This window comes from Myodes glareolus, chromosome 21 (assembly GCF_982192425.1).
Source record: "Myodes glareolus chromosome 21, mMyoGla1.1, whole genome shotgun sequence".
In the NCBI taxonomy this organism is placed as follows: Eukaryota; Metazoa; Chordata; class Mammalia; order Rodentia; family Cricetidae; genus Myodes; species Myodes glareolus.
Genome location: NC_142046.1, coordinates 14,296,555 through 14,320,090, shown reverse-complemented (window position 1 = coordinate 14,320,090; position 23,536 = coordinate 14,296,555). Strand labels below are relative to the sequence as shown.

Below are 23,536 nucleotides of genomic sequence, written 5' to 3'. Positions count from 1 at the left end.
CCTGTGTGTCTCAAGATCATCCTATCAGGAAGGCATCACTACTCCCATTTTGCAGAAACTGAGGTTCAGTTGCCCAAAGTCACAAGGTACACAGAGTTTGGTGGAAGAGCCTTCTAAGAATTGAATACTGTCTGGGCACGAGCAACAGCAGAGGCAGTGTGGGATGCGTTGTGAAACTGGGCTATCTGAGACCTGGAGAAGTGCCCCTGCCCCTGGAGTTTGCAGGGAACACCTCAGGTCAGCATCTCCCTGGGGGGTGCATAAGGTGGCATTTGCCCCCATAGGACTCCATCTCTCGCAAGGTTCCCAGTCTGGTAGTAGAGAAGGCTTGGACCCGTGGCCAGTTCCTGTGGCCACTTTTGTGTTGCTCATGTGTGTGTGCACGTGTATGTGTGTGTCCCAAAGAGAGAGAAGAAGGCTGGGGACATTGCAGCAGCTACTCTGGCTACTGAGGGCCTTCTGCAGGAGCGTACACACTAACCACCCACTGCACAGCAGCCAGTACTGCTCAGCACTGCTCAGCCACCAGACACAGGCACACACGCCCGGCGTGATAGAGCTTGCAGCAATTGGGAAGGATACAAGTGGACATTCAGTAGTGGCAGAGTCATTTTTATTTTCCTTCCCCAAGGCCATTGTCTTCGGCATTTCTGTCAGTCTTTTTCTCTTGTGTGCAACTATGGTGGGTTTTGACTCCCTATTTCCAGAAAGAGAAGCGGAGACTCAGAGAAGTTAGTTGATGTGTCCACTGTTGCACAGTTGGACGTAGTCAAGACCAGACCTGAGCTTGGGTTAGTCAGTGCAAGCCAAGGACCTCTGCATTCTAGTACCAGCAAGACCTGGGTCAGAGATTTGGTCCCCTATGAGCTGGAGTCAGTTTGGCATTCCTGTTCTGAAAATCACCGTAGAGCAGTGATGAGAGACTGCTGTGGAAAATTCCACACCTGACCTCATGGGACAGATTGCAGCAAAAACTCGGTTGCCCTAAAAATTCTGTACAAAATCACCCTCGGGTTGTATATAAAAGGTGGTATTGGGTTTTGATTTGGGTCCCTCCCCTCCATTGGGAATATCTCTTTATGAATATGCAAATTATTCCCAGTCCAGAAGAACCTCTAGATCTGTGAAACTTTTGATAAGGGATCCTAAATTTATATAAGAGTTGGATCACCTGTAAAAGGATCAACTCCCAGCCTGCACTTGGGGGATGTCTCAGACACCTACTCCAGTACGTTCTGGAGTTACCTAGACCCTGGCTCTGGTTCCACCTCTACTGCAGATGAGTTTGGGCAGGTAGCTTCACCTTTGGATGACTCGGTTTCCTCATCTGTGCCGTGGAGAGCATCACACTCTGCCCGGCGGCATGTTCAGCTGTGTAGAAGGAAGAGCTGCTTGTTCATCCCGGCCGCCCAGCTAGCTTAGCCCTGAAATAATCACACAGGAACTGTATTAATTAATTAAATCACTGCTTGGCCTGTTAGCTAACTTCTTGTTGGCTAACTCTTACATATTAATTTAACCCATTTCCATTAATCTGTATATCGCCACATTGCAGTGGCTTACCAGCAAAGATTTGGCATGTCTGACTCTGATGGTGGCTCCATAGCATCTTCCTGATTTCGCCTTCTTCCTCCCAGCATTCAGTTCTGTCTTCCCTGCCTACTTAAATTCTGCCCTATCAACAGGCCAAGGCAGTTTCTTTAGTCATTAACCAAGAAAACAACACACAGACAGAAGGACCTCCTATACCTCAGGTGTGTAATAGGTGAGTTGCTAGCCTGGCCTGTTGGAGCGCCTCTTGACTGTTTCTCCCTTATACCACTACTGGAGTCCACAAGGCAAAGTGCATTTTTCTGTAACTTGACTTCAACAATCTGGCGTGGGGGCGGGGGAAGTTTGTTTGGCCAACATAGAAATTAAATCACCATTTTGTTTCTGGAGTCAAATAAAACCCACAAATGATAGATAGGGCAGATAGTAACATTTATAGAAATATTTGAGCCAGAATACAAACTTTGAATCAAAACTTACCTTGTGTGTGTGTATGCGTGTGTGTGTGTGTGTGTGTGTGTGTGTGTGTGTGTGTAATCAGGTGACTTTCTCAGCCCTTCCCCACCTCACCTTTTGAGACCAGGTCTCTCCATTAACTTGGAGCTCACTGACTGGCTAGAATGAATGGCCAATGAGCTTCCAGGGATCCACCTGTCTCCGCCTTCCCAGCACTGGGATTGCAAGCACTCCCTGTCACACCCAGATTTTTATGTGGGTCCTGGGGATCTGAATTCAAGCACTGCCTGAGCCATCTCTATTCCTCAAACCTTGCTTTTGATGGCTGCCTGGAGTCTCTCAACTGCAGGGGCATCGGCCCTCTCTCCTTAGGGAGTCCGAGGGGAGCATCTTGAGGGAACTCTTGGACTCCTTCAACACGTGGTCCTCTTCCGGGGTGAAGCAGTCTCCTGAATACTGCTATCTCCTTCATCGGATGAGGAAACTGAGGCTCACCTTGGGGGTTGGAGCTGATGAACCTAAGAGCGAGAGGGATCAAGTGCTCCGCATCGAGGCCTGGCTCCTCCAAGCGGGGCTGTGGCGATGGCAGGTGCCCCTGTGCCCTGTGAGCAGTACTCCCCAACCCTCATCCCTCCTGCCATGCAGAGGTGTTTTCACCAGCCTGGGGACACACAAGGCTCTCCTTGGGTATGATCACCCCAGGCTGAGGCCTCTGAGCCTGCTCTTAGGATGCTGGTTGCGGGGCCTCTGGTGCACTTTGCCCTGCCACTGGCTGTATGATTTTGGTGGCATGCTACTGCCTCTTCGGAGCCTCGGGGATTTAACACACAGTGGGCTGGCAGTGAGCTGTTTCGCCACAGGACCTGGTGCAGCCCCTGAGCTCAGTCAGTGGAAACAACTGGGGCTCAGGAGATCTGAGGGACTAGGAGAAAAATGGGATTGAATTCGAGATTCGAAGGATCTATGCAGCCCCGCCTCGTGCTCCTTTTAGGGCCTGGCTCCTCTCGTTGACAGCAGCTGGAAGCTGTCCGCTTCGGTGTGTGCTAACACCAAGGCTTGGCTCTGCCAGCTGCAGCTCCCAGCTCCCACCCAGAAGGCAGTGAGAGCCCCAGTGTTTTATTCTGACACCACCACTTGTCACTTGACAGCTGTGTCCCTGTGTCCAGTGCTGGGCTGTCTGCCATATATATTCTCCTGTCAGCTCTGTCAGAAGCCCTGTGCTAAGAGGAAGCAAGGCTCAGTGGCAAGCAAGTCCATCGACTGGGGTGTTAGCATGACTGTGCCTCTATCTGCACCAAGGCCGCTAGTTAGAGAGAATGTGGGTTCCAGTGCTATGAGCTGGGTGGTGCCTTAGAAGTCAGGGGGCAAGGCTGGTTCAGCCTTAAGGTGCCTTAGAGGCTGAGAGACCCTGTACTCAACATCCCTTAAACAAGGCTTTGTGTGTTGCCCTAGTCTCCACACGCGGAAACCAGGCTGCAAGGATACGAGGGGAAGAATTGGGAGGCTGGGTGCCAGGAGAAGCCAGGCCAGGGTGTTTGAGTCTGGTTAGCCCTGTGAACTTCAACATCGGGTGATATTCTTGCTTATGAGTGAGATTGCTTTGCCACACAGAGCACAGCCACAGCCTGTGACTCCCGTCCATGTCCATGCGGGGCTCAGATGCAGCCTGGTTGAGGGGCCTAGCATGTGGCCAGGCCAAAAAGCAGTCTCTACCAGTTCCCAAAGCATCTCTGTGGGCAGAGTGGGGGAGGGTGTGAGCTGTTGCACAGGGTGCAGTGTGGGGGAGGCAGGCAGGGCCTGTATGTCTTTCCTGTTGATTTGTGGTGCGCCCAGCCCTGAGCCACCCAGCTGGGCTGGCACAAGTAACATGGGTAGAAATAGCACCTGCCAGCCAGAGGCTGGGCCGTTGCCACCCTACTCCGGGAGGAGCCTGAAGAGGGTTGGTCCAGAAGCGCTGCTCTCTGTGTCATGCTGAGGGAGGGCCCAGGGATTCCGGGTGGGCGGGGTCAGCATCTGCTGAGGCAGGGTCAGTCTCTGACCTCTTTTGGGGAAAAAGCGATGGGCAGGGCAGGAGCTCTGCTTCTGTCTCCCTGGCAGAGGCGTGGGGTAGTAATCACAGTAGCATTGTCGGCTTGGTGCCAGGCCCTCTGCAAGTGCTGTCATGTTATCTCTGTCTGCTTGGAGCCGGTGATTCCAAGTGCTGTAGCTTAGAGACCAGGCAAGGTCTCCGCAAACCAGTCATGCCCAGCTTCCGGTCCCCCGTGCTTTTCCTCTGCTGGTCTCAGGACAGTGGTCACTTTCCAGTCCCCCATGCTGGTCCTCTGCTGGTCTCAGGACAGTGGTCACCTTCCGGTCTCCCATGCTTGTCCTCTGCTTGTCTCAGGACAGTGGTCACCTTCTGGTCCCCCATGCTGGTCCTCTGCTGGTCTCAGGACAGTGGTCACCTTCTGGTCCCCCATGCTGGTCCTCTGCTTGTCTCAGGACAGTGGTCACCTTCCGGTCCCCCATGCTGGTCCTCTGCTTGTCTCAGGACAGTGGTCACCTTCCCGTCCCCCCATACTGGTCCTCTGCTTGTCTCAGGACAGTGGTCACCTTCTGGTCCCCCATGCTGGTCCTCTGCTGGTCTCAGGACGTGGTCACCATCTGGTCCCCTTGCTGTCTGCCCCTTTGCTCTTCTCAGGACATGACACTGTTGTCCTGTCCATTCCCTTCGATGGGAAATGCCCTTACTGGACCCCTCTGACTTGCCAGGGCTGGTCATCTTGTGGCAGAGATCGGGGGACTCTCCGGAACCTTTTCCTGGGATTGGAGGGGAGACCAGGGCCAAGATTATGGACTGAGTTAGAAGCCTGGGTGGACTGTCAGGACCTCCACCCTCTTGCTGGTGAAGCACAAGGAGCTGGCGAGAGCACATGGAGTTTAACCTCCTTTGCCCAAATTGCCTCCCTTTCAGACCAGGGAACTGAGGGCCAGAGAGGGTGGAATGACTAGGTTATGGGGGCGCAGTCTGTAGGGCAGAAGATGTGCAGACTTAACTGAGTATAGCAGAGTAGATCAGACGTGTCTCCTTTCTCTGAGGAAGCTCTGTCATCACCCCTAACCCAGTCTGCTTTCTGTAGCGGTGGTAAAGGAGACCTGGGGAGGAATCTTATAGTTCACAGCCATTCATCTACAGGAGCTGAAGCAGAGGCCACGGAGGGGTGCTGCTTGCCGGCTTGCTCTTCATGGCTTGCTCAGCCTGCTTTCTTAGAGAACCCAGGACCACCTGCCCAGGGATGGCCCCGCCCACAGTAGGCTGAGCCCTCCCACCTCAGTCATTAATCAAGATAACGCCCCACAGACTTGCCTTTAGATCTGATGGTGGCCTTTTCTCAATTGAGGTTCCTTCTTCCCAGATGACCCTAGTTTATGCCAAGTTGACAAAACACTCCCCAGAACAGACACCTGGAGGAGGGGTGCGGGGAGACCTCCATGCTGAGCGGACAGGGAGGAAAGGAATCCCCCAGAGTAGGGGTAAGGGAGGGGGCAGGCTATGGAGATCTCTGAGCTTTTTATTCCCGAACCCAGGAGAGGACCGGAAGACCATGGCAGGGGTGGTTATGACAGCCAGGACATTCAATAGGAGAGAGCGAGTGAGGGACTGAGGCAGGATGGGGGAGGGGGTGCAGGGCCAAGATTGACCCTACAGTAAGTGCTCCAGCAGCTGAGCACAGGAAGGCCCGCTGCCCTTCTAGAGGGAGAATATTTGGTGGTCAGGCTCGAAGGGACTGGGGTGGGAGGCCAGCCCCCCCCCCCCCGTCCTCCCAATCTCCCCCTCCCCGTTGCTAATGCACTGGGTAGGGTGGGTAACCCCGAGGGCAGTCCTTGTGTCTGGAGACTGAAGTGGTGTCTGGATTGGTCACAGGAAGCCAGCTGGGAAGTCTGCCTTCTACCCGTCCTGCTGTAGCAGGCCCCTCCTCCCTCCGTGGGGGCTGCCAGCTCTGGCGTTCTGTTCCCACCATGTTTGAGCTGAGCTTCAATCAGCAGAGAGGTATTTTGCTTTAGGGAAATGAAAATCAGACTCAACGTTTATCCTGGGCTCCTGGGACCGGTTCTTGTGTTCACTCTTGGCAGACATGGGCTGCGTGGAGAGGAGGAGGGGCCTCAAGGAGCTTCGGTAGCTGCTGGGGGTGGGCGGAGGCACTGGGTACACTGGGCGTCTCTACTTGGGCAGGGGCATAGGAGGGTGTCAGCAGGCCTGAGGAGATATCGGCTGGTGGTGGCCTGGGACGGGGGTGGCGTGTCTGTATAGTTCTCTGTCTCAGCAGTTTTAGATCTCAGCAGGGCCAGTGGAAGGGGGATGGGTGCCTGTACCCTCCTTCTTTGTGTCTCTGTGCTCCAGTCCTCCAGAACTGCAGGATTCTAAGGAACCCTTTCCCCGGATCCTGTCGGGGGTTTATATGCTGATTTAGAGATGAGGATTCCAAAGTTCATAGAGGGTTAACAATTTGTTCAGAAGTAACCCAGTCTACACGTGACCCCAACAGGGTCTTGTCCAAAAGGTGCCGAACCCCAGGCCTGGTAGTGCTTAAGATGGTCCCAGGACTGTTCTGGGGGAAAAGAAAGTCAGCCCCAACCAGGTGCACTTAGACAAAACACCCATTAGGAAGTGCAAGTCCCAGCCCCGGAGCTGGGTTGGCTCTGATGTCAGAGCCCCAGGGCAGTGTCTCTCTGGGAAGAGAATGTCTTTCTATCGGGCCTTCTGGTACTAGGCACAGATCCAGTTTGCTAAGTTACTTTGGCCTGTAACACAGCTGCAGGTGGGGCTGCAGGTCCTGTTCGACAGATGGGCAGAGTGAGATTCAGAGATGGAGGTGTTTGGTCTGACCTTACACTTAAAAGCGTAAGGAGCCTTAGCCTGTCTGATCCCTGGTTCTTCTCTCATGGTCCCTTGTCCTCCCTACTCTCTCCTGACTTGGTCAGGCCTCTGACTGGCCATGTGCAGGGTGTTACTGGGTAGACAGAGTTCCTTTGAAGGGTCATGGAAGGGTCAGGGGCTTGCTGGAGAGGGGGGTCACAGAAAGACTGTTGTCTTAGTTAGGGTTTTATTGCTGCCAGCAGACACCATGACCACGGCGACTCTTATACAGCAAAGTATTTAGTTGGTGCTGGCTCACACTTCAGGGGTTTAGTCCGTTGTCATGGCAGAAGGCATGGTGGCATGCTGGTTGACATGGCTCTGGAGAAGGGTTTACATCCGGATCAGCAGGCAGCAGGAAGAGAGAGGGACACTGGGCCTGGCTTGAGCGCTTGAAACCTCAAAGCCTAACCCTAGTGACCACAGCAAGGCCACACCTACTCCATAAGGCCACACCTCCTAAAGGTGTACCTCCCTATGAGCCTGTGAGGGCCATTTTCGTTCAAACCACCACAGCTGTGGAAAATGGGTCATTTGGTGACCCAGGCTGAGAGAACAGGACACTCAGGGATCTTGAGTAGGTTCATGGAGTTGGGGTGTTGGCTGGGGCGTAAGATCATTGGTACTCCTCCTCAGCTTTGAGCCTAAGTCTGAAACTCTGAGCCCTGAGCCTTGCCCTTGAGCCCTGAACCCTCAACTTTGAACCCTGAGTGAACCCTGAGCCTGAGTCCTGAGCCCTGAATTTGAGTCCTGAGCCCTGAGCGTCTGAACACTGAGTGCTAAGCCCTGAGCATGGACCCTGGAGGGAAGCCAGAGGGGGGTCCTGTACAGTTGGCTGGAGACTTGGTGAGAAGGAGTGGTAAGAAGGGGGATGGGACGGAGTTGGAAGCTGCACCTTAGGAAGCTCCCTTTGCACCTGGTCCCAAGACTGAGGCAGCGGGAAGCTGGACCCCCAGATTGCTCTCTCCAAGTGCCTATAGTGATCTGATCCCAGGAGCACAGGATCCGGGGCTGCCTCTTGGCCCTCCATGCATTGTGGGGGGCACATAGACTGTGGCTGAAGAGTCATTTCCCTTCAGCCTTTTATTTTGAGACCTGTGAATATAACAGTGCAGGGACACTCTAGACCCTACCCCCTCCCCCCCCACCCCCGCAACCGTCCATCCCAACCAGCAGCGATGCTCCAACTCTCCAGACCTGTCCCCACACCCTGCCCCTGCCCCCACCCCAACCAGCAGCAATGCTCCAACTCTCCAGACCTGTCCCCACACCCTGCCCCTGCCCCCACCCCAACCAGCAGCAATGCTCCAACTCTCCAGACCTGTCCCCACACCCTGCCCCTGCCCCCACCCCAACCGGCAGGGACTCTCCAGCTCTCCAGATCCATCCCCCTGTCCCTACCCCAACCAGCTTCCCAGCCTTCACCCCTCAGTGTTTGTCACAGCTCTGAGGACAGGGGCATCATCCTCAGTCCAGCCGCTATCCTTGGAACCTGAAGAGGCCCTGCGGCATCTGTCCACGGCCATTTCAGCACTCTCTCTCCCCGCCCCCCAACTCGACCCCCAGCCCAGTGTGGGCACAGCCAGTTAGGCTTGAGTCGTCCTTAGCCACCTTCCCCACAGTCTTCCTCTGGCTTGGTTGGGCGTTCATGGCTCTGACTTGAAGGTGTAGGGTTGAGAGTGTGTCCCACTCTCTGGATTAGTCCAATTCTGGCTTCCTGATTAGCCCCAGTATCACCTGACAGGCGAGTGCCATGGGTAACCTGTCCTAACTGTACTCAATCCAGCGTACTGATGACATCTTTTGAAAAAACAGGTTTTTTTTGTTTTGTTTTGTTTTTGTGTATGGCTGCGCCATGTTTCCGTGGGAGCCCACAGAGGTCCGAAGAGGGCATCAGATCCCACGGAACGAAAGACAGGCCGTTGTGAGCCACTCTGTGGGAAAGACAGGCCGTTGTGAGCCACTCTGTGGGAAAGACAGGCAAGTTGTGAGCCACTCTGTGGGTGCTGGGAACCACAGCTAGGGTGCTGCTCTGTCTCTCAGCATCCCGACTCCCCACCCCTTGTCACCTTGCTCCATGACCTTGAGCAAAGTCACTACTCTTCTTAGTGGTCACCTTCTGTTGTGTTTGGGGAGCTGAGCCACGAGCACATGGAGTTTTGTGGGCAGTATTACTTAGCGTGGGTCAGAGCTAGAAAAGTGAACAGAAACAGAGACAACGAAACAGGAAGCCACTGGTCCGATGGTGGCTCAGCAGTTAAGAGCACCGACTGCCCTTCCAGAGGTCCTGAGGTTCAATCCGCAGCACCTACACGGTGGCTCACCACCACCTGCAACTCCAAGGCCCTGACACCCTCTTCTGACTGCCCTCCACCCCCCACATACACATAAGTAAAAATAAATCTTTAAAAATTTTAGAAAGTTAGCCGGGCAGTGGTGGCCCACTCTAAGCCCAGCACTCGGGAGGTAGAGGCAGGCAGATCTCTGTGAGTTCGAGGCCAGCCTGGTCTACAAAGCTAGTTTCAGGACAGGCTCCAAAGCTACAGAGAAACCCTGTCTTGAAAAACAAAACAAAACAAAACAACATCTTTGATCAAGTGACAGGGCAGCTCCTCAAAACAGAATATAGGAGCAGCTGAGACTACGGGGTCCCTATGTGGAGGGTGTCTCCCTCTTTTGTTAAGCTTCCTCAGTGTAGGCTGTGTACACCTCAATCTTGTGGTGCCAGGCCTGCCTAACCTATGTCCACACATCTTAGTTGGCAGAAGGATTGGGCTCAGGGGCCAGGCCCCCAGAGAGGTTCCCTTGACTGCCACCCTCCAGGATCCTCTGCAACTCTAGGAAGTGAAGAGTTGGCATTTCTAGGAATCCCAGAGGCAAGGGACACTTGAGTCTCCAGTGTCCCATTAAGCCAAAGTAGCTGCTCAAAGCTACGTAAGCTTTTTCCCAGATTCATTTCACGTCCCAGAGGCTTAACTGCCTGCTGGTCACTCGGTGTCCTGCATGAGGGACAATTCCGGTGAGAGAACAGTAGACCATGCCCCACCAAACCACCTGAAACCTCCGGGGCCGTGATGGGGTCAGGGAGGTCAGGGAAGGTCCTCTGCCAGACAGCAGTCAGAGGGCAGGCTTTGGAACTCGTAGGCGGGAAGTTGAGTTCCCCAGGAGTGCATCTCTGACTTCGTGAGACCTAGCTGAGGTCACCAGTGGCCCTGCCATTCAAGCCTTTGCCGCTACTTCCTGTTGTTTATGGTCCATGATACCACTCCTTGCTAAAGTCACACAATATAGCTCATCGGCTGCCTCAAGGTTAGAAGTGTTCCATTCTGAACCCTGGAGGCACCACCCATCTCTTGGGACAGTGTCCTCGGGTATTCTCTGTGGCAGCCATAAGTAGACCTGACTGAACCTTAGTTTCCTTATTGGGAGGGAAGATGGGAGGGGCTGTCCCAGGTGGGACATGGGATTCTTGTGAGCCTGTTTACAGATGAGGGCTCAGAGAGAGGGCTAGAGTCATCTGGGAAGAGGGAACCTCAACCGAGGGGATGCTTCTGTCGTGTTGGCTTGTGGACAAACCTTCAGGCATTTTCTTGATTGGCAACTGATGTAGAATGGCTCAACCCATGGTGGGTAGCACCATTCCTGGGCAAAGGGTCCTGGGTGGTATAAGAAAACAGGCTGACCAGGCCTTGGGGAGCAAGCCAGTCCGCAGTGTTCCGTGGCTTCCACTTCAGTTCCTGTCTCCAGGTTCCTGCCTGAGTTCCTGCCCTGGCTTCCCTCTTTGGTGGGCTGTAAAAGTGGAAGCAGAAATAAACCCTTCTCTCCCCAGGGAGGTCATGGTGTTCATCTTAAGGTGTTTGGGAGCTGGCCTTTGTATCGGCAGCTGTAGGCAGTGGGCATTGAAGGTCGGGCACACCATCTTCTCCTGGGCTGGTGAGCATCTGCCTGCCAAGATTGCTCACCCACTGTTCTCTAGGGCAGTACTTTCTTATTCAGAAAAGGCTGACAGTCCTGTGGGCCAGGAAGCCTGTGGGTAAGGAGGTAGGAAGAGCCCCTGCCCTGCTCCCGCAGATGCCGGTGTCCTGGGACTCCCATCTAACCTTTGATCTTCTTTTCTCTTGCAGTTACCGAGAAGGAGGTGCAGCAGTGGTGAGTAGAACCTGTGTGCTGGGGTGGGTGTGGGATGCTGGTGGGCCCAGCCCACGGCCTGTGTGACAGGGAGGGGTCCAGGAAGCAGACATCCATCCACATCCAATTCAGCACCCCCCAGTCACATGGGGCTGTGCAGTGTCCATTGAACAGGCTGGGGGAGGGCAGTGACTCCTCTTTTTGGGGTTGTTTTGTGGGTTCTTTTTGCCCCTTAAAATGATTTATTTATTTTTATTTTGTTGGCGTGTTTTGCCTGCATGTATGCCTGGGCACCGTACGCATGCCGTGTCCGTAGAGGTCAGAATAAGGCATTGGATCTCCTCGAACTGGAGTTATGGGTATCCATGAGCTGCCATGTGGAAAGCTTTGGTCCTTGCAAGAGCAGTAAGTGCTCTTAACCACTGAGTCATCTTTCCAGCCATCTCCCTGGTTGGTTTGTTTGGAGACAGGGTCCCACTATGTAGCCCTGGCTGGCCTGGAACTCATAGAGATCCGCCTGCCTCTGCCTCCCAAGTTCTGAGATTAAAGGCATGTGTCACCACCTGGCCAATTTGTTTTTGAGACAAGGTCCCTCACTGCTACCTAGGGCTCTTCAATTTGTCCAGGTTGCCCCAAAGAGGCCCCTGTCCCTGCTTCTTCAGTGTCCCCAGTACTGGGGTTGTAAGTGCTTGCCACCACATTGGGCTTTTCCCATGGGTGCTTGGGACCCAAACTCAGGCTCTCCTGTCTGCCTGCCTGGTTTCTTTGCGGACAGTGTCATCTCCCCAGCCTCACTGTGTGGTATCCATGGAGACTCAACCTGGAGGCTGGAGAGACTGTTCAGTGGTTAGAGTACTGACTGCGCTTCCAGGGGACCTGGGTTCGATTCCCAGCAACCAGCTCACCACTGTCTGTGTGTAACTCCAGTTTCAACATGCTCTTCTGGGCACCAGGCGCACATGTGGCACACAGACATACAAACAGGCAAAATGGCCATCACATAAAATAAAATTAAGATGATCCATCAGGCTGATCGAAGACCTTGCTTACCAAATAGATGAGGTACAAACCGGGAGACTAAAATACAGTCCTTGCTTCATCCCTGAACCACTCCGGGCCTCAAAAACACTGTTCCCGTTCTGGGGCCCAGTTGCCTCTTTTAGAAAATACTAGATGTAACTGGGCAGTGGTAGCACTCACTTTTAATCCCAGCACTCAGGAGGCAGAGGCAGGTGGATTGCTGAGTTTGAGTCCATTCTCGTCTACAGAGCGAGTTCCAGGATAGCCAGGGCTACAAAGAGAAACCCTGTCTTTAAAAAACAAGAGAGAGAAAGAGACACAGAGAGAAAGAATACTAGATGAAGGGTGACCAATGGATTTCTAGCTGGATGCCAGCTCCGACCAATCTGTAGTGGCTATCTGAAGCACTGTGTTGAAGATTCTAAAGTGGCTTGTCACAGAGCAAGTGGAAAGTGCAGCAGTGAGAAATCAGTGAGATCTGCAATGAGCTAGTGATGCCTGCCCTGGGCCTAGGGGAAGAGAGCGGCAGGCTGTGTCTGTCACAGTGGAATATGAAGCCAACAGGAGAGGCTCTCAGTGTGAGCCCCAGGAGGGGAGCAAGGAGGGAAGCTTGGAGGGAAGCTTGGAGACCTTAATGTTTGAGGGTCGCAGAGCTCAGAGCCTCCAGACCTCTTGTCTGAGCTTGCACATCAGGGTCCATGCTGCAGAAAGGGCAGAGCTGTGACATTCTGCCTGGCTCTGTTGGCTCTCACCGAAGATCTGTTTAGGCGGGCGGAACCAGGATCAGGAGCTGGCTGGGTTCTGGCAAGGGAGTGGAGGTGCAGGGAGAAGCCAACCTATTGGACAGAGTGTGTGTGGGGGTCTGACCCATCTCTGGCTATTTCTTACTTACCCATACCTCCAGGAATATTCCAGGAGTTTCCAGGTCTTGCTGCCTCCATTGTCCGTGTTCCTAACCTGCCTCCACACTATCTTCCTTGCTTTTCAGTCTGTACATCTCCCTGCCTCCTGGTGGCAGCCCTTGGGCTCTATAGCGCAAGCATTTGTGAATGGCAGGCTTCTGCTAAACCCCTCTCCCACCCTGGGTAAAGGCTATGCAGGTCTGAACATATTCCTACTATGTTCAGCCCTGTTGAGTCCTAATCTCAGCTGTCCTGAAACTGGGAGTTCCTCTAGTTTGTCCCCTTACTAGAGCTCCCTGACTTTGCTTGATTCAGGCCTGTCCCTACAGAAAGCACCCTACCTCTGTGTAGACAGACATCAGTAATGGGGGTCACAGATGATGGCATTCTGGGTAGTCTCCAGTGTTGTGGACTGTTAGGGAATTCTTACCACACAAAATGAGTCCATTGTTCTCTCTTGATGGCCCCAAACTCTTTTTTTTTTTTTTTTTTTTAAGCTTGGGACTTGGTCTACAAGCCTTCTGGGGTAGAGGTTAGGCCAGGAGCCTCCAGTCCCTCCTGTCCCTATGCCCTCAATGCCCAGGGCCATTTCACAGCTTTCCCTGTTCTGAACAACTAGCCCCAACCCAGGGGATCTTTCCCATGTGGGCACTGCTCCCAGCTTCCTACACACACCCCTCAGCCAGTGCCAGAAGAGCCGGAGATGAAGCCAGATGGTCTGGTCTCTTGAAGCCCCTTTGGAGGACACCCCACAGCTTGTCTAAAGTTCGACTCCTTGCCCTAACCCTTGGGGGTTCCTGGAGTCTCAGACCCCCCCGCCCCACTGCAGCTCCTCACACACCAGCCCTCACCTGGGCCTGACTCGTGCCCCTTTGGAGCCTTCATCTGTGCCGCTATCTCTTTTAGTCCCTCACCCCCACATCTCAGCTCGTTAGCCAGGTCTCAGCGGAGAGGCTGCCATGTCTCCAGCACCGTACAGAGTCACCTTGTTTGTATGGACTTCAAAAACTGCTGTTCAGTGTTCCTGTGATGCTGTCCCTGCCATGCAAAGGGTACCAGAGGAACCAGGACTAGAAGAAGGCCTGGGTTGCAGTGAGGGCAGGTGTTGTGTGCCTGGGTCAGCCAGTGGGGACCCCATCACCCAGCCCCCAGCCTCAGGTAACCCTACAGTGTCTGTTCTTTTGCCAAGGATAAAAGCCCAAGGCTCAAGGGGTGGGGCCGCCTTCAGTCTGCAGCCTTCCTGTGTCCTGGGCTCTCTGTTTTAGAGTCTACTGTCCACAGAGCTGGGTTCAGCCTTGTTGGAGGTCAGAAGCCCAGTAGGGGCTGACTGAGCAATACCACAGGTACCAAAGCTTGCAGTGTCCTGGAAGGTGACCAGGACACCATGCTGAGTAGAAACCAGGGAAGTTTCCCAGATGCTCAGCTCCAGGCGGCAAAGCACCAGAGAAGGCAGCCGGATGGGGTGGTTGGTGGCAGGACCGTGGGTTGTGGGTACTTCCTCCCCCTTGTATTTCCTCCTGTCCAAATTCTCTCATTTGATTATTTTATAATTACTAAACATCCTGGCAATACAGTAACAATGTAGTGGGTGGGAACAGGAAGGCTTTCTGCAGGCACCTCGATGAGGCCAGCTGGACCATCCCACGCTGCTGTGATGAGGAGCCAGGTCTTCTCTTGTCCCCAGGTCTTCTGTGGGCAGGTGCTGTGCCAACACTTAGCACCCTATAGAGTCCTGAGTCCTAGGAGTAGCCTTATCTTCCAGATGAAGAAATAAGCTCAGAGAGGTAGGGACACTTGCCTGGGTCACACACAGCTTTGTGAGTGGGGGAGGTAGTTTGGGTCTAGCTTGTTTCTCCTTCACATTCTGGCATTTAGTGGCTCCTGTATACTGTTTTCTTGCTGTGAGGAACCCAGGAAACTGCAAGCCCTGATGGAAGGAAAGGGGGGGAGCAGCCCTCCTCCTCCAGGGAGCTGTGGGGAAGCAGGGGTGGGCCAGGCAGAGGGGGGCCTTTGAAGAGATGACAGGAAGGAGCAGTTTCCCAGGGCTGCCTCCCTGCACCCCTCCCAGCTGTGGCTGCTGATCGCAGCCTGTTCCGCTCCACTGTTCATCCATTTAGCTACTGATCTCCTTGATTCTGCGCCTTGGGAAGCAGATGTTGCCTTAATTGTGGAGGCATGGAGAGGACAGGAGCAGAGTCCCTGCAAGGTCCCAAGGACGAGTTTCCTAGCCGGTTAGAGTGTGTGGGAGATGGGAGACCAAGCCCTGGCGGGGGGGGGGGGGGAGCGGGCATTGCCCAGGGATCCTGAGAGGCCGTGCTGGAATCTGGGTGTCATGGCAGACATCATTCCGTCTCTGCTGAACACACACACACACACACACACACACACACACACCCCACTGGGAGTGTTTCACAAGTGGCAGTCAACAGCCCTTAGAATTTTTGTAAGGTGATAGATTCACTGCCTCCTGACTTAAGAATGCAGTTGTCACCTCTGGGAGCATCTTTTCACATCCTCACCCCCATCACAAAGAATTAGTTCCCCAAACACATCCTAAGCACAGTGTCGCATGGTTGGAACCCTCCTGCCCTACATGTGGATTAGGCTTGGATAGAAGGTGACTATGCTTCTGGCCTCTCCACCGCAGGCGTGGGTGCATGCTTGTGTGGGAGGTCCTGGCTGCCTGCTGAATGTCCCTTATTTCCAGTGTTGTCTGCCCTGGTTCACTCAGGGGCTTTCAAGGCAAATGCTAGATGGGCTTCTAACCTCAGAGACTGGGGAAACTGAGGCTCAGTGAGACAGAATCACCTGCTTAGGGTCATATACTAGTCAAGAACAAAGAGACCCAGGACCAGTCCAGGTTTGCCTTAGAAACCAGAGCCCTCCTTAAGAAAAATAGTGAAATTGGGCAGTGGTGGCACCTTTAATCCCAGCACTCTGGTGGCAGAGCCAGCTTGATTTCTGTGAGTTCAAGGCCAGCCTGGTCTACAGAGTAAGATTCAGGACAGCCAAGGCTACACAGAGAAACCCTGTCTTGAAAAACAAACAAAACCAAAATGGACTGGAGAGATGGCTCAGAGGTTAAGAGCACTGGCTGTTCTTCCAGAGGACCTGAGTTCGATTCTCAGCAACCACATAGTGGCTTACAACCATCTATAATGAAATCTGGCACCCTCTTCTGGCCTGCAGGCATACATGCAAGCAGAACAACATAAAACGTGAATTAATCTTTAAAAAAGAACAAACAAAAATAATGAAGCTGAGATTCAGGGAGATGCTCATTCAGCAGAGAACGACCCAGTTTGGGGCCTCAGTATCCACACAAGATGCTGGGCACAGGCTGGAGATCTGGCGTGATGGTTACGAGCCCTTCTTGTTTCTGCAGAGGACCTGGGTTCAGTTCTCAGCACTCACATGGCAGCATACAACTGTCGTATCCCCATCTCCTGGGGATCGGAATTCCTCTTGTGGTTTTCTCAGCACCAGACACATACATAGTGACTGTTAGCTATATTCCAGTGCCCAGAACACTCCCACGTGTGGGGACCAGGGAAACTGAGACCCAGTGGGGTCTGCCCTCTGGCCCTGCAGCTTAGGGCTAGGAGCACAGACTCACGTGCTCTGGTAACTGTACTGGCAGCAGCACTTACCCAGCAGAAAAGAGGGAGGCGGCCTGGCCTGATGGCACCTGGTCCTGGCCTGGGGTGGGAAGAGTCAGGTCTCACACAGGTCCTGTGTGATCTTGAGGGGGCTGTAGGGCAGGCTGTTCACCAACAGTGAACCAGCCAGTGGTGCACAAAAGCAGAAGATGGCAATCCCTGCCCTTCAAGGTGACAGTTGGAAGGGTAGATTAGAGGACTGGACGCAAGCCAGTGGCCAGAGCGCCTCAGGCCTCTCCCTTGCCGTTCTAGTGCAGGCAGGTACCCTCCTCCACTTTAGGAGGGCGAATAGTGGGGTTATATAATGTTTGGGTATAATCGCTTTCCCAGCCACTGACATGGGGGTGGCGCAGCCTGGATTTCTTCCCGGAGAAGAGACTGGGGGGTAGGGAGGCTAGAAGGGAGGAACTCTGCTTCTGCTGATAGACAGGGTTACCTTGGCTGGTATTGCTCCCTCTCTGGTGCCTCGCGCGCGCGCACACACACACACACACACACACAGAGTCTCATGCACGTGCACGCACACAAACACACACACACACAGAGTCACGCACATGCACGCACACAAACACACACACAGAGAGTCACGCACGTGCGCGTGCACACACACACAAACACAGAGAGAGAGAGTCTCATGCACGTGCGCGCGCGCACACACACACACAGAGTCACGCACGTGCGTGCTCACACACACAAACACACACACACAGAGTCTCATGCACGTGCGCGCACACACACACAAACACACACACACACAGAGAGAGAGAGAGAGAGAGAGAGAGAGAGAGAGAGAGAGAGAGAGAGAGAGTTGGTTTGCTAACCTTGTCCACCAAGTTCTGTGGTTCTGCCTAGAGCCTCTAGAGGATCCATGACGCTCAGAAAAGGGACCTGGACACTTGGGTTACTGCCCCACCTGGAGGTCTGACTGTTTATTCAGCTCTCCAGCGATCCTTGCTAGGCATATGTCAGACACCAGGCCATGTCCGGACTGTCAAGCTATGGCCAGCTGGGATTTGTAGCCAGCGCTGAGTGAGTGGGAGAGATACCACGCAGGCTGTCCATCATGGGGGCTTTGGCTAACAGTGGAACAGGACTCTTACCCTAGCCAGGTTAGACAGGTTGACACCCGGGGACCTGTCATGGTGAATATGTGGCAGAGTTTACAGAACTCGGAGGTACTGAGCACCAAGGAGTGGTGGAAGGTGCACGGTGGGGGGGCTTCTGTGCAGGCTGGCACCCCTGGGCGTCCCGGATCACCTCATGGGGGTGGCTTCTCCAGCCTCCTGTTGATGGGTGGGGTTCAGTGACAGGCTCTGCAGGGGTAACTAGATACTCAATAGACTGGCATTCTGCCACCAGCCCCTGTAGCTGGTGTCGGTGCCAACAGCGCCTGCTGGTGCAGTGTGGGGCTGGCTTCTCCGGGCCTCCTGCGGGGCTCTCTGGGCTGGGCTCAGGAGACATTGTCACACTTCTTTTCCTTTGCTTCATCTCTATTCATTTGGAGACGAGGTCTCACTCTGTCACCCTGGCTGTCCTGGAACTCGATCTGTAGACCAGGCTGGCCTCCAATTCACGGAGGTCTGCCTTTGCCTCTTAGGATCAAAGGCGTGTGCCACCATAGCTGGCATTGTCACTGCTTTTAAAGAATTGTCAAGGTCCTTCAAATCGCAGGCAGCATTGTAGAGAAGCTAGAAGGATGGTGGGGGTGAGGAGCGGGTAGCTGGGGGCCAGTGGGTAGATCTCACACAGACTCCAGAGTCTGGCTTTGGGGCTGGGAGTCAGAAGCCAACCTAAAACTCTTTGCATCCTGGTCCTGGTAAGGAAGCTCGCGATAACCCCAAGGAATGAAGCTCAGACCCAGTATCCGGTTCCCTCACAGCCCTGCTTTGCTTCATACTGGTGTGTGACCTATTAGCAGGGTTCACAGGCACCCCAGGGTTGCCAGGGGCAGGTAGACATTTTGAGGCTTGCCAGGACAGAATGGAGAGACCTCTGTGGATTTGGAGAAATTCCATACTGGACTGATTTGGGACACTAACTGACAGACAGAGAACAAGAGACCCAGGGCAAGGCATTCCAGAAGCCTAGGCTGTGAGTAACTGTGGACAACCGGGCTGCTTGATCTGTAAAATGGGGTCATTGCCCTACCTCACATGACGCTGTGACCGCTTCCGTGGGTGTGGGGGGGGTCACAGTTTCATAGGAGGCTTCTGGCTCTCGACTCCCCAAATCCTCTACTTTGAGGATAGTGGCTCTGGCTGTCCATTGTGGGAGGAGTGGTCCTTAGCAGAAAGCATGCCCCGCCTGGGCGACAGAGGTGGCCTCAGTGACACAGGCACCAACCTACAGTCACACGTAGGTAACTTTAGAGTGCTGATGGCCACTCTAGGGGCTGTTTTGCGCGACTTTGTAGCAATGCCTGATATTGGAGAGTGGATACCGGTGAGTTTTAAATATCAGGCCCCAGGGGGACACGCATCATGTCACCCAAGTCAAGATGGGCATGACAACCATTTCTTCATACGTGAACATTCTGAGAGGTGACGACATTTGCTTAGGGCTGCGCGGCTGGTGAGCAGCTGACTTAGACTGGGCTTGGCCTCTGAAGCCACACTGTCAGTGATCAGGCTTGTGCTGGGTACAGGGGCAAAGGTGGGCGTGTCCAGGTGGAGTCCACAGGGCCTTCTGAGCCCCACACATGGTTCCAGTGGGTGTCCGCTCTACTCCTTTAGAGCAGGGATGTGGTAGGAGCCATACGGGAACCAGCTGTCACTCCATGTGGTGCCAGGAGTAGTCACTTGGTGCCACATTCTGCTTCTGTGCCGGGAGTGTCAGCTTGAGGGGCCAAGTGCACTGCACGCCATGTTTGTGTGAACTCCTGCCTTACTTCCGATTTCCTGTATTCATGTGAGGCTCAGAGAGCTGGAGCGATTTGCCCAAGGTCACACAGCCAGCGAGTGGCAGAGGTGTGAGCCCATGCCCATGACATCTGGGCCCATGTTATTGGACCGTGTGATACTGTTACTGGTATCATGGGGTCCTGCGTCTTGGGACTGGGGTTCATAGCTTTACCCGGTCTTTGGCAGAGGTTCCTGGTGGGTGATGGTCTCTACCGCCTGCTATGCTGTCTGCAGGTACAAGGGCTTCATTAAGGACTGTCCCAGCGGGCAGCTGGACGCGGCTGGCTTCCAGAAGATCTACAAACAGTTCTTCCCGTTTGGAGACCCCACCAAGTTTGCCACGTTCGTTTTCAACGTCTTCGACGAGAACAAGGTGAGCTGCAGGTTGCTGGGTCTGTCCCAACCCTGAGCTTCTCCAGCTGTTGCAGCATGCAGCAGGAGGCTCAGCAGCCCTCACACCTCACACTCCCCTTCAGGGCTCCCCACTCAGAACGGGATACCTATGAGCATAGGACCCCGACGGCACACACATGCACCAGCACAGATCAAGACCGACACGTGTCATGCCCACCCACACACGTGTTCATTTGTGTGATGGACACACTCAGTGTTCCATGTGCACAAAGACACAGGGCTGCACATACAAACACACACACAGCAGCATACTTGTATGAAGGCATAGCATATGCACACATGTACATACATGTGAGTTTTCTTATGGATAAAAAAATGCGGAATCCTCCAGCAATAGTGAGATCAGTGGTTTTAACCCCTGTCGGCTGTCCACGGGGTTGGCATTGATTCTTAGACCTGGGGAGGAAGGGTTTGTCTCAGCTTTCAGGTCCCAGTCCATAGGCAAGGCAGGAATCCGGAGGCAGGAACTTGAAGCAGAGGCTGCAGAGGAATGTAGCTTACAGTCCAACCTCCTGCCCAGGGTAGCCCCATTCATATCGATCATCAGTTAAGAAAATACTCCAGCGGGGCTGGAGAGATGGCTCAGCAGTTAAGAGCATTGGCTGCTCTTCCAGAGGACCCCGGTTCAGTTCCCAGCACCCACAAGGCAGCTCACAACTGTCTGTAACTCCAGTACCAGGGGAGCTGACACCTTCACACCAATGCATATAAAATAAAGTTAAATAAATTATTTAAAAAATAAAGAGAGAAAATATCCCATAGGCCAGTCCGGTGGGGGCATTTTCTTAATTGAGTCTCCCTCTTCTCAGATGACTCTAGCTTGTGTCAAGTTGACAGAAAAAAAAAAGCGAAATAATAACAACAAACAATTAGCCAGACCACCCAGGCTGACCTCTGGTCCTCTTTGTAGCTGGTGCTGACCTCACATTTCTCTCTTCTGGCTTCTGTCTCCCAGAGGCTGGAACTGCAGTCATAGGACAGCCATCATGCTCTGTGGTGTGGGTTCTTTCAATGCCCCCATTTCACAGATGAGAAAACTGAGGCTTAGGGTGTGACTTTTGTGTCTGGCTCTTTCACTGTGTACCACCGAGCATGAGTTTCCCATACTTACTGTGTGGCAGCGAGTGTTTCCTGGCACTGGCCTTGCTAACTGTCAGCTGGCCTGTCCAGGGTTGGGGTAGCCAAGCTTGCAGCCTTTCCCGACTTCTTGGTATTCCTGGGATCTCTGTCACTCACCTCTGCACTCACTCAGGTGCTTTCTCCTCAGGTGCTCCAGTCTGGGAGTCCCCTTGTCTGGCACTGGGATGGGTTCCACCCTCTCTGAACCTCGGTTTCCTCTTTTGTAAAACAAATTGGCAGAACTAAGCTGCCTGTAGAAATGGCTTTCTCCTGAGCCCCCTCCATGTGCCGGTTTCCCCATGCTGCTCTCTTCCTGCTCTGCCTCCTCCCTTCCTCCTTCCCCTCATCCCTTCCCTCCTGTCCCCTGTTCACCAGCCCCCCCCTCCCCATGTCTTCCATCTGCTCCTGCCCATCATTCCCCTGTGAGGTCTGGACTGACGAAAGCCACTCCTTTTGTGTCCCTCAGGATGGCAGGATCGAGTTCTCTGAGTTCATCCAGGCTCTATCGGTGACCTCAAGGGGGACCCTGGATGAGAAGCTGCGGTGTAAGTTCCCTATCCCCAGCCTGGCTAGAAGGATGCAGTCCCAGTCCTTGACAGGAGGAGGTGCCAGACACCAGCAGCAGTGAGCACAGATGGAGTCCACTCTGGGAGGTCAGGGCATTCCCAGAGGCCTGGGCAGTGAGCTCTGGGCAGGTGGGCCCCAGGTGGCCAAGTAAGCAGGCCAGGCCATCTGTTCAGACCCAGGACAAGAAGGACCCTGCCCTTGCAGGACAGATGAAGGTCTCAGAGGGAGGAGTTGGGCTTTGTGAGGCACAGTCCACAGCCATGTGGGTGGCACAGGCTGCAGGGTGTATGGTGGGGACGGGAACAGAGTGACATTAAGGCAGATGCAGTACTGGGATGGCAGACCCTGTGGGTGGCATCACAGGATCCAGATCCCTGCCGGACTCAGGTCTTCAGCCACATTGGTAGTCTCGTTTATTTGCTCATTCAACAAACATCAGTTGAAGATGCCACCTGTGATACCAGCTGGGAATTCAGGGTCTACCCAGGTCCTTGCCGAAGAGGCTGTCAGTCTGTCACAGCAGCGCAGTTCCTAACCTTCCCAGTGCTCTATGGGAGGCAGGGAGAGGGAGGTGCCAGCTGAGCCAGCAGAGGAGGAGCTGGTGAGCTCCGAGGGGGATTGCCATGGCAGAAGAGGCTCCAGGCTAGAACTTCGTGTAGAGGCTGCAGCAGAAGGACAGGGAGGCCACTGAGGCAAGGGTGGCCCTTGGCTGACACAGGCTGGAAGCAGGGGAATTTTCTAGAAGGGGGACAGCTGGGCAGAATGCCCTGGTTGGTGAGGGCTTCTGTTTCCATAGTGGCTTCTGTGTGTTTATAAACAGAAGAGGACACTGCCGTCCTGCACACCCATCCTTGTTTTATTTCCTCCTTTGCCCACTGTGGGAAGGGCGGCCTGAAGATGAGAGGTCAGGCGCGGGGAGGCAGAGCCACAGTGTCAGGGATTTGGGAGTCTCTATTACCATGTTGGTCTCATGACCTGGCTGTCTCCTCCAGGGACTCCCAACTTGTCCCGCTCTGGGGACTGCACTTCCTCACACAGACCCCTCCAGCCATCGCCTCAGTCCCTGTAGATCAATACCTGCATATTTAAAAAAAATCATTGTTATTATTTTTGCCGCACCAGAGACTGAACCCAGGACCTTGCCCACACTAGGCAAATGCCCTGCCATTGAGCTACAGCCCCAAGCCTTGTGTTTTCAAGTTCTCACTACATAGCCCAGGCTGGTCCAGGACTCACTATGTAGCCCAGGATGTTTTTGAACTCAAGATCCTCCTGCCTCCACTTCTGAATACTCAGATTAGAGACATGAGCTACTGCATCTAACCCCTGAATCTGTATTTATTTAATAACTCTGGCTACATTGGTTTGGGAATGTACCCTCATATAAATATACCTGGGCCTGATGTCTGGCGGGACTGTCTGACTTCAGGCTTTGTATTGAGTCACAGAGTCACAGAGAGGGGGAGGGGAGAAGTTGCTGGCCCTGGGCCAGGGTGACCCCAACTGTATGGTTGATCACAGGGGCCTTCAAGCTCTATGACTTGGATAACGATGGCTACATCACCAGAAATGAGATGCTGGACATAGTGGATGCCATTTACCAGATGGTGGTGAGTCTCAGAGGGGCAATGGGGCCATCAGAGGGTGATTCTCAGAGGGTAGGGGGCCATCAGATGGTGAGTCTCAGGAGGGTAGGGGGGCCATCAGAGGGTGAGTCTCAGGAGGGTAGGGGTGGCGGAAAGGTCACTTGTGACCTACAGGACCCAGGGGAAACCCAGAGTCACTTTCCTGTTTCTGGACAATACAGGCCAATCAAGTACTGCTGGTTGAATAGCTACCTGGGGGTCAAGCAGGGACTAGGTGGGTGGTGGAGCCATGTAGACGAAGTTTCTGTCCTACCTGCTCCCACAGCCGTTCCCAAAT

At 53.9% G+C, this 23,536-nt stretch overlaps 1 protein-coding gene across 5 annotated transcripts in view; it reads left to right on the top strand.

Annotated features, from left to right (window-relative positions):
* The window catches only part of Ncs1 (neuronal calcium sensor 1), a 50,171-nt gene that overhangs the window by 14,538 nt on the left and 12,097 nt on the right, over positions 1–23,536 (top strand). For 4 of the 5 annotated variants that reach the window (XR_014998908.2, XM_085681381.2, XM_085681383.2 and 1 more), the window contains exons 2-5: positions 11,029–11,053; positions 19,748–19,886; positions 21,513–21,591; positions 23,135–23,223. Coding sequence is in view for 4 of the 5 variants with exons in the window: in XM_085681381.2 (XP_085537507.1) it covers positions 11,029–11,053; positions 19,748–19,886; positions 21,513–21,591; positions 23,135–23,223 (332 nt within the window). In the remaining variant the exon portion in view is untranslated. Of the gene's footprint in view, positions 1–5,991; positions 6,038–11,028; positions 11,054–19,747; positions 19,887–21,512; positions 21,592–23,134; positions 23,224–23,536 lie in introns of those variants that run through there. The other variant, XM_087899780.1, reaches the window with a different exon arrangement.